At 41.2% G+C, this 11,417-nt stretch overlaps 1 protein-coding gene across 1 annotated transcript; it reads left to right on the forward strand.

The window, feature by feature from the left end:
• Nucleotides 1-9,102: 9,102 nt before the first annotated feature.
• Nucleotides 9,103-9,550, forward strand: LOC105806664 (IQ domain-containing protein F5-like). The gene has a single exon (XM_012639900.1). It carries the CDS (start codon nucleotides 9,103-9,105, stop codon nucleotides 9,535-9,537), a length of 435 nt encoding a protein of 144 aa, XP_012495354.1. The 3' UTR covers nucleotides 9,538-9,550.
• The last annotated feature ends 1,867 nt before the right edge of the window (nucleotides 9,551-11,417 follow it).

Raw genomic sequence — 11,417 nt, forward strand, 5'->3', positions numbered from 1 at the left:
TTGTGTATATACATAGCACAGACATATACACACTGATATTTATATTTATTTCTGTAACTACTGAAATCTGTAAGTTCACACTAATGCCTCCAATCGCAATACAAAATTTGGGAGTTCATTCTAGTATTTTCCTTTCCATATTTCTTTTTTAAAAAACTTTTTATTGATATATAATATTTGTACATTTTTGTGAGGTACATGTGATACTTTGTAACATACATAGAATATGAAATGATCAAGTCTGGCTTATTTAGAGCATGCAGGGTATTTAGGTATCACCTCAAGTATTTATCATTTCAGTGTGTTAGGAAAATTTCAAGTCCTCTCTTCTAGATAATTTGAAATATACAGTACATTGTCTGTACCATACTCTGCTATCAAACATTAGAACTTATTCCTTCTATCTAATTGTATCTTTGTACCCATTAACCAACCTTTCTTCATCCCCTGCCCCATACATCCTTCCCAGCCTCTGGTAACTATCATTCTGCTTTCTACCACCAGGAGAAGAGCACTACCGTCCCCCATATATGAGTGAGAACGTGATATTTGTCTTTCTGGGCCAGCCTTATTTCACTTAACATAATCACCTCCAATTCCATTATGTTGCTGCAAATTAAAGGATTTCATTCTTTTTTAAGGCTGAATAGTATATATACCACATTTTCTTTATCCATTCAGCCATTGGTGGACATTCAGGTTGATTCCATATCTTTGCTATTATGAATCGTGCTTCAGTAAACATGGAGGGGGCAAGTATCCCTTTGATACACTGATTTCCTTTCCTTTGGATAAATACCCAGTAGTGGGATTGCCAGATCGTATGGTAGTTCTATTTTTAATTTTTTGAGAAATCTCCATACTGTTTTCCATAATGGCTGTACTAATTTACATTCCCACTAACAGTACACAAGAGTTCCCTTTTCTCTGCATCCTTACTAACATCTGTCATTTTTTTGTCTTTTTAATAACAGACATTCAAATTGGAATAAGATGATATCTCATTGTGGTTTTGATTTGCATTTTTCTGTCAATTAGTGATGTTGAACATTTTTTCATATACCTGTTGGCGATTTGTATGTCTTCTTTTAAGAAATGTTTGTTCATGTACTTTACCCACTTTTTAATGGGATTGTTTGGGGAGGTTGTTTTATTTTGTTTTGTTGTTTTGTTTTTCTGTTGAGTTGTTTGAGTTCTTTGTATATTCTGGATATTAGTTCCCTGTTGGATGAATACTTTGCGAATAATTTCTCCCATTCAATAGGTTGTCGTTTACTCTGTTGAATGTTTCCTTTGGTGTGCTTAATATAATCCCATTTGTCTGTTTTGTTTTTCTTGCCTCTGCTTTTAAGATTTTAACCATAAAATCTTTGCCTAAACCAATATCCCATAGTGCTTCCTCTATGTGTTCTTTTGGTAGTTTTATAGTTTTGGATCTTATGTTTAGGTCTTTAATCCATTTTGAATTGATTTTTGTATATGCTGAGAGATAAGGGTCTAGTTTTATTCTTCTTCATGAGGATATCCAGTTTCCCCAGCACCATTTATTAAAGATGTGTCCTTTTAGAACTCGGGAAAATCAACAAGAAAAAATCAAACGACCCTATCAAAAAGTGGGCAAAGGACATGAACAGAAACTTTTCAAAAGAAGACAGAATAATGGCCCAAAAGTATATGAAAAAATGCTCAACATCTCTAATCATCAGGGAAATGCAAATTAAAACCACAGTGAGATATCACTTATCTCCAGTGAGACTGGCCTTTATCAAAAAGTCCCAAAACAATAAATGTTGGCTTGGATGCGGAGAGATAGGAACACTCATGCACTGTTGGTGGGACTGCAAACTAGCGCAACCTCTGTGGAAAGCAATATGGAGATACCTTAAAGAGATACAAGTAGAGGTACCATTCGATCCAGCAATCCCATTACTGGGCATCAACCCAAAAGAGCAAATGATACTGTATAAGAAAGGCACCTGCACCCGAATGTTTATAGCTGCACAATTCACAATTGCAAAGATGTGGAAACAACCCAAGTGCCCATCAATACATGAGTGGGTTAATAAAATGTGGCATATGTATACCATGGAGTACTATTCAGCTTTAAGAAACAATGGTGATATAGCACCTCTTGTATACTCCTGGATAGAACTGGAACACATTCTAAGTGAGGTATCTCAAGAATGGAAAGACAAGCACCACATGTACTCACCATCAAACTGGTATTAACTGATCAACACATAAATGCGCATATAAGAATAACATCTATTGGATGTTGGGCAGGGGGGAGGGGGCAGAAGGGAGGAGGGAGGAGGGGACGGGTATATGCATACACAAAGAGTGCAATGCGCACAGCCCGAAGGATGGACATATTTGAAACTTGGACTTGGGGGGGAAGGGGGGAGCAAGGGCAACATACGTAACCTAAACATCTGTATCCCCATAATATGCTGAAATAAAAAAAAAAAAGATGTGTCCTTTCCCCAATGTACGTTCTTGGCACCTTTGTCAAAAATCAGTTGGCTGTGAGCGTGTGCATTTATTTCTTGGTTCTTTTGTATGTTCCATTGGTCTATGTATCTGTTTTTATACCAATAATATGATGTTTTAGTTACTATAGCCTTGTAATATATTTTGATCTCGAACTCTGACCTCAAGTGATCCTCCCGCCTCAGCTTTCCAGAGTGCTAGGATTACAGGTGTGAGCCACCATGCCCGGCCTTATTTTGAAGTCAAATAGTGTGATGCCTCCGGCTTTGTTCTCTTTGCTCAAGATTGCTTTGGCTATTTGGGCTCTTTTCTGGTTCCATAACAATTTTAGAATTTTTTTTTCTATTTCTATGAAAATTGTCATTGGTATTTTAATAGGGGTTACATTGAATCTGTAGATCGTTTGGGGTAGTATGATCATTTTAACAATATTAATTCTTCTGATCTGTGAGCATTTTATGTTTTTCCATTTGTTTGTGTCCTCTTCAATTTCTTCATCAGTGTTTTGTAGTTTTCCTTATAGAGGGCTTTCACTTCCTTGGTTAAATTTATTCCTGGGTATTTTATTTTTTTGTAGCTATTATAAATAGGATTACCTTTTTGGTTTATTTTTAGCTATTTCATTATTGGTGTATAGAAATGTTACTGGTTTTTGTATGTCAACTTTGTATCCTACAACTTTACTGAATTTGTTTATCAAATCTAAGAGATTTTTGGTGGAGTCATTAGGTTTTTCTAAATATAAAATCATATCATCTGCAAAGAGGGATAATTTGACTCCCTCTTTTCCAATTTGGATGCCTTTTATTTCATTCTCTTGCCAATTCCCCTGGCTAGGACTTCAGTACTGTCTCGAGTAGGAGTAGTGAAAATGCACATCCTTATTTTGTTTCAATTCTCATTGGAAAGGTTTTCATCTCTTCCCCCCTTCGGTATGATTTTAGCTGTGAGTTTGTCATATATGGTCTTTATTATGCTGAGGTATGTTTCTTCTATGGCTAGTTTTTTGAGCATTTTTATCATGAAGTGATACTGGATTTCATCAAATGCTTTTTCCTGCATCTATTGAGATAATCACATGGTTTTTGTTGTGATGTTTTGTTTTGTCACATCCTTCTGTTGATGTGATATATGATATTAATTTGAATATTTGGAGCCATTTTGCATACCTGGGATAAATCTCACTTGATCATGATACATTATCTTTTTGATGTGCTGTTAGATTTGGTTTGTTAGTATTTTGTTGAGGATTTTTGTGTCTATGTTTGTCAGAGATATTGGCCTATACTTTTCTTTTCTTGTCTGGTTTTGGAGTCAGGGTAATGCTAGTCTTGTAGAATGAGTCAGGGAGAATTTCTTTCCCTTCAATTTTTTGGAGTAGTTTAAGAATAATTGTATTAGTTTTTCTTTATAAATTTAGTAGAATTTGGCAGTGAAGGGCTGGATGTTGCGTCTCATGCCTATAATCCAGCACCTTGGGAGGCTGAAGTGGGAGGATAGCTTGAGGCCAGTAGTAGTTCAAGTTCAGTCTGGGTAACACAGCGAGACCCTGTTTTTTTGAGACAGAGTCTCACTTTGTTGCCCCGGCTAGAGTGAGTGCCGTGGCGTCGGCCTAGCTCACAGCAACCTCAATCTATAAAAAAATTTAAAAATTTGCTGGGCATGGTGGCACACACCTGTAGTACCAGATACTTGGGAGGCTGAGGCAGGAGAATCACTTGAGCTCCAGAATTCAAGGCTGCAGTGAGGTATGGTTGTACCACTGTACCCAGCCTGGATGACCCTGTCTCTGGAAAGAAAAAAAAAATATTTTGTAGTGAAGCCAACTGACCCTGGGCTTTTGTCGTTGTTGTTGTTGGGACACTTTTCATTACTGATTCAATCTCATTACTTGTTATTGGTCTGTTTAGGTTTTCTATTTCTTCCTAATTCAATCTTGGTAGGTTATGTTTGTCCAGGAATATATCCATTGCCTCTAGATTTTCCAATATGTTAGCATACAGCTGTTCATAATAGTCTCTTATGTTCTCTTGTATTTCTGGGGTGTTAGTTGTAATGTCTTCTTTTTCATTTCTGATTTTGTGTATTTGGGTCTTCTCTCTTATTTTTCAGTTAATTTAGCTACCAGTGTTTAATTTCATTTATCTTTTCAAAAAAACGACTCTTCGTTTTGTTTTTCTTTATATTTATTTTTTAGTCCCTATTTCATTATGTTCTGCTCTGATCTTTATTATTTCTTTCCTTCTATTAGTTTTGGGTTTGGTTTGTTCTTACTCTTCTAGTTCTTTCAGGTACATCATTAGATTGCTTATTTGAAATCTTTCTACTTTTTTTGATGTAGGCATTTATTGCTATAAACTTTCCTTCTAGCACTGCTTTTCCTGTATCTCATATCCTTTGCTATGTTGTGTTTTAATTTCCTTTTTCCACAAGAAATTTTTTTATTTTCTTCATAATTTCTTCCTGGGCTCAATGGGCATTCAGGACATGTTATTTAATTCCATGTATTTGTACAGTTTCCAAAGTTCCTCTTACTACCAATTTCTAGTTTTACTATATTGTGGTATGATTTTGATTTTTAAAAAATTTGTTGAGACTTGTTTTGTGTCCTAACATGTAGTCTATTCTGGAGAATATTCCATGTACTGATGAGAAGAATGTGTATTTTGCAGCTGTATCAAATGTTCTGTAGATGTCTATTAGGTCTGTTTTGTCTAAAGTGAGGTTTAAATCCATTGTTTCTTTGTTAATTTCCTGTCTAGGTGATCTGTCTAATGTTGAGAGTTGGGTGTTGAAAGTACCCAACTATTATTGTATTGGAGTCTATCTCTCCCTTTAGATCTAATAATATATTTGGGTATTCTGGGTTGAGTGCATATATGTTTAGAATTGTCATATCCTCTTGCTGAATTGATCCCTTTATCATTATATAATGACCTTCTTTGTTTCTTTTGCTAGTTTTAACTTAAGGTCTATTTTTTTCTGATGTAAGTATAGCTATTCCTCCTCCCTTTGGTTTCCATTCACATGAAATACCTTTTTGCTGAGGAGAACTGGAAAAGCTGATCCAAATATTTTTTAAGTTTCTGCTTGAAGGAATTGAAAAATAACAATACAATAAAAGTTACTACACCATGACCCAAACTCAGACCTCCAGAGATGTGAGGCTGGCACTAGGGTGTCATCCAACACCTTTCCCTTCAGACACACGCTTCTTGCACCATCCCCCTGTCCCACATGTTCTTCCCACCATACCCTGTCCTCCACCTCATTCCTGTCTCCCCACTGCCCCTCGTCCCACTAACTTCACACTGAGACCCCCAGCCCTACATGGCCTCCTCCTCTTCCCTGTGTCCCCCCAGAGCCCACTTCTCCTGCCCCATACTCACCCTACACATTGCAGTGCACCCCAGGGAGCCCTGGGGAGAAACTCTGAGGGACCCATGGCCTCATGCTGACCCCTTGGGCCTTGGCCAGAGGCCATTCTGCTCAGCATTGACCTTGTCGCACTAGGTGGGTTTTCACGGCTAGGGGCAGACACAGATGGGGTCCTGCTTCTGTAGTGGCCACCCTGACCCATCTCCTGACTGACAGGAGAGCAGTCACAGACATTTAGCCTTAGGTGAGACTTTAAGGGTTTCCTGATCTACATGTGTCCTGCTCTCCCAGCAGGCCTACAGCTGGGTGCCCTGCAGACAGGCCAGGCACAGGGGATGCAGCCACAGGGATGAGTTTACCCTGTCCCCCCAATCCCACTATCCTCATCAGAAATAATCACTGCTTGATTTTTATTGTGTGTATCTCCCTAATCTCCCTTTCCTAAAGCCTTTATAGCACATGCATACAAATACAGATACAGGCCATAGTGTTCTTCAATTTGGTTCACTTGTACTCTTCTGTGTTAGTACAGAGAGAACACACTCATTCCTTGTGGTTTCTTTAAGTGCTTGGTTTGATGAGTTTTCGCAATTCTATATTTCCCCTTTACCATCCCCCAAATAATATATAGAACATTCCTCCTTGTTTCTCTGTGCTATTTTCAGGCAGTATTCCTTATATCCCTACCCTAGATGTAAGCTCTGTTTGATTTATCTTCCCTGTACATTAGTTTTGCCTGTTTTAGAATTCCATATGAATGGCATCATCCTGTAGATACTCTTTTATGTCGGGCTTCTTTCATCTGGTGTGTTCCTGAGGTTCATCTATATTATTCTGTGTATCAGTGTGCTCATTTTTATTACTCAGCACTTATTATTGAACATTTATATTACTGAACATCCATTACATGAATATGCCACTAATTCTTTGTCTGATCACCTGGTTGGTGGACATTTGGGTTGTTTTCAGTTTTGACCTATTTGAAAAAAGCTGCTATGAACATTCATGTACATATATTTTGAAGACATGGGTTTTCATTTTTCTTTTGCAAATATTTAGCAATGGAACTGATGATTTATAGGTGGATGCATGTCAAACATCATTAGAAACTGCCAAACCATTTTCCAAAGTGGTTCTACTGCTTTATACCTTTCCACCAGCAGTGTGTAGAGATCTAGCTATTCTGTATCCCACCAATGTTTAGTGTTGAAATTATTTCTTATTTTAGCCATTCTCTAGGATGTTCTGGGGTATCTCATTTTGCTTCTCACTTTTATTTCCCTCATGACTAACAATGTTGAGCATCTTTTCATGTGCTGCTTAACCATTCGTAAATCTCCTTTTATGGAGCACCTGTTTAAGAATTTTGCTTCAAACTCATTCTTTCTCTTTGTTATTTGGTTCCGTTGTTTGAACTGAAATCCATGTAATTGAATTCCTTATTGATGGAGGTTTAAACAATCTCAATTTTACGTTTTTATCAACCAGACTAACTAACCTTTGTGCCAATGAGCCAGTATTTCCAGTGCCTTGATTTAGTAGCCAAATTTTGGCCATTGCTACAGGAAAACATGAACAAATTGTTCCTTATTTTCACTAAAAAGGACTCAGCTGTTGGAAGCCATTCTGGTGCCTGAGTCATAAGTTCCCTTATGACATCATCACTCTCTCCTCTCCTCCACTCTTCCTGCCAGAGTTGTGGCTGGAGGAGTCCAGACCTGGGCATGATGGAGCCATCTAGCCCTTAACTATGGGCAATTCAAGGGATTGCAGACCTAAGGAGTTGAACCATCTATCTCCAAGTCATGGGAATTCGATTTTGTGTAAGAGACAGACAGGCCACCCAAAGTTTCAGGAAGGGAAAGGAGGACTTCCACAGTTAATCAGAATGCCAGTCCTACGTCTCTGGTCTCTGGGCAAGCCAGGAGGTGAAGGATGTAGTGGACTTGGCACAGAGTTATACAAAGAACAACCTACCCACACCTCTCCCCTTTAACCTCTGATTACAGAAGGATGGTCAATTTTGTGAAATCGTAATCGTAGATGTTGATGAAACCACACGGTGGAATGAGTTGGAGAAGAAGGAGAAAGAGCAAAAGGCAAAAAACCCTCCTCCACCAAAACCAAAGGTAGGTCAGGGCAGGCCCTCAAGTTTGGGAAAGACCCCTGACCTGCAACATCTCTGACCCATGACATTCAGCAGTGATGGTTGTTTTCTCTGTGGCTAATAGCCTGGGATGACATGGCATTTATTGCCCAGAACAGGACACATTCTGAGTAAAAGTGGTGCTATTAATTATTATTCAGGAACAGCCATCACAAACCAAGAATGTATCAGGGCTATTCCCAGCTACAATGAATGAGGATAGATTTGTCCTGGGCTATCTTCTCCCATTTCCTTGTCAGCCTGAGAAAGGTGGGTGACTGAGCCATTGAGACTTGGTTGTAGGAAGAGACACCCTGAAAAGTGGGAACCGTATCATGGAAAGCTGGGGAGTGCAATGGCGAGGGCTGTGTTTGGAGAATGTATGCCCAAGTAAAGAAAAACCCAAGTCTAGAATCGCGTGGGAGCATATGTCTGTGCACATGTGTGCATGTACGTGTGTATTAACTGAAGTTTTAAAGACGTGTTAAAAGAAAAACTGTGTTAAAATAAGTGATACTGAGAAATAGATGAGAAAGATCCCAGACTGCGTGGAGGAGGAAAACTTTGCATATTACATCGTGACAGGGGGAGAACAGGTTGTGGATGTGAGCTGGAGTCAGGGGTGAGAGAGAGGGCAGGGCCAGCAAAATGCCACATCGCCAGCAGGTGGGAGGGGTCTGAAGGGACAGGTCATGGATCCCAGGTAGGTGATTGGGCCCAGGTGGAACATGGTAACCCTTTGACCCCTAGATCACAGTGTTCTTCCTCTAAACTGGCCAACCAGGTCCACGAAAAAAACCAGGTAAGGGAGCTAGGGCAGGTGTATCCCCATTTTGCAGATGGGGACATTGAGACTCAGAGGTCAAGGTGAGGTGTCCATGTCTCTTAACCTGCAGGTGGCAAGGGTGGGAAACTACCAGTTCTCCGGGGTCCAGCTGTTGCCCTGCCCAGGACTCCTGAACTTTAGAGGAAGGGGCCAACGTTGATAGAGAATCAGGGTCCCTTCCTCTCACACGCTAGGGCTGAGATGTGCAGGGAATGTGTACTGAGTGTTCTTTCTTTTCTTGCAACCTCTCGTCCTCCCCCAAATGAAGGCGCCCGCTGACAAAGTAAAGGCAGCAATAAAGATCCAGGCCTGGTGGCGGGGCACGCTGGTGCGCCGCACGCTGCTGCACGCGGCCCTCAGAGCTTGGATCATTCAGCGCTGGTGGAGGCAGGTGCTGGTGAGGCTGCTGTACCAGAGGCGGCGGGCGGCGCTGGAGCTCTCTGCAGGGCAAATATGGGCAGTTGTCAGGCTGCAGTCCTGGGTCCGCATGTGGCGTGTCCGCCAGCGTTACTGTCGCTTGCTCAATGCTGCCCGCATCATCCAGCTCTATTGGCGCTGGCACAGTTGCCATTCCCGTGGCTTTTTCCATGGCAGCTATGAGCTCACAAGCAGCCAGATGAGCCTGGAGCTTAACATCTTCCTGGGATCACAGATTTGTCAGATTAAAGACTGCATCCCCTTCCCAATAAAGAATTGACCAGGTCTGCTCCCACTATGTGTCACTAGATCTCTGTTAGACAATTTCCAGGAGGTCTTTGTCTCAGCAAAGGGTCAGGGAAAATGATGGTAGATACCTGGTATCGCACAAGTCAGCTCTAGGGACTCAGCCGGCGTTGTCTGGGGTCCTGTGGGGAGAAGGGTCTGGCAGCCCACGCTGGAGAACAGGATCTGTGTCTGATTGGCAATATCTGCCACAGGTGGGAGGGTTGGGGTTGCAGGGTCGCCAAGGCGGCCAACTCCAGGGGAACTCGTTCATGCTCTGGTCTATGTAAATGGCGCCCCCTGTGGGTGTGCAATACGGAGGGCTGTGCCATCCTTTGCTCTTAATGCTCCAACGTCTTCCCATTGAATTTAGAACAAGTTCAAAGTCCTCCCTGTGGTCACATAACCCTGCCTGGCCTGGTCCTGGCCTTCTCACCCTCTCAACATCCTCCCTGGCCACTCTGCTTTTAGCAAATACCCCACACACGTTCACCTCTCAGAACTTTGCACTTGCTGTCTGCTCTCCTAGGCTTGTCTTCTTCCAGGTGGAGCCCTCACGTCATGCGGCTTTGTCTCTGTGCTGATGCTTCCTCCTCCAGCTCCTGCCTGTTCTAGGAGAAAACTCTCTCGGGTTCTCTCTCTCTCTCTCTCTCTCTCTCTCTCTCTCTCTCTCTCTCTCTCTCTCTCTCAATGTGTACAGGTTGAGTGTCCTTATCCAAAATGCTTGAGAGCAGAAATCTTTCTGATTTCAGACTTTTTTGGATTTTGGAATATTTGCATCATATTGACTAGTTCAGGATCCCTAACCTGAAAATTTGAAATCTGCAATGCTCCAGTGAGCATTTCCTTTTAGCTTTGTGTCAGTGCTCGAAACACTTTCGATTTTGGAGCATTTTGGATTTGGAATTCTTGGATTAGGGATACTCAACCTATACATGTGCAGATATGCAAACTACCCAATCCGGAGTGAGACCTACTTCATCTGGCCCTTACACCCCAGGACGTGGTATCCTCTTGCCTCAGTTATCCCTGGGCAGGTCCCAGAAGACAACTAGGGCCCAGCTCTGTCGTTTAGAACCCGCCAGATTATAAAACTAGACAATCCTAAATGGTCCACCCTGCCCTGCTTTGCCTTTCCCATGGAAACTCCAGTAAACACTGTGACCTATGCTCTCCCCTTGCTCATGTCTTCTGCCATCTGACCAGTACCGGGAGCTTTCCTTGTGACTCTGTGTGGCATGTGGTGAGCCGCTCTCCAGGTCCTGTGAGTATAATAAACTTTGTTTTCTTGAGTTCTCCTGTGTCTCCTCTTGAGGCCATACCTGACTGACCATCACATAAAGGAAAACAAAACGTGTGTGTGTGTGTGGGTGTGTGTGTGTGTGTAAGATTGAAGAGAAATTCACGTAACATCAGACTTAACATCTTTTATTACCACACAAACTAAACTAACAATTCAGTGGCATTTAGTGTGTTCACAATGTTAAGCAACCACCACCTCTATCAAATTCTAAAATGTTTTTATCACCCTAAAAGAAAATCTCCTACCCATTAAACAATCCTTCCCCATTCCCCCCTTCCCGAGCCCTGGCCAAATTAATCTGCATGGGTTCCATAATTGTAAATGGAATCATACAACATTTTGTATCTGGCTTCTTTCACTGAACATAATGTTTTCAACATTTATCCACATTGTAGCATGCATCAGTACTTCATTACTTTTTATAGCTGAATAACATCCCATTGCATGGATACACCACACTTTGTTTATCCATTCATCTGCTGATGGACATCTGGATGTTTGCACCTTTGACTATCGTGATTAATGCCGCTGGGAATATTTAGCAGATCCACCACTTCACATTTCCGCCAGCA

Source organism: Propithecus coquereli, unplaced genomic scaffold (assembly GCF_000956105.1).
Source record: "Propithecus coquereli isolate 6110/MARCELLA unplaced genomic scaffold, Pcoq_1.0 Scaffold1, whole genome shotgun sequence".
NCBI lineage: Eukaryota > Metazoa > Chordata > Mammalia > Primates > Indriidae > Propithecus > Propithecus coquereli.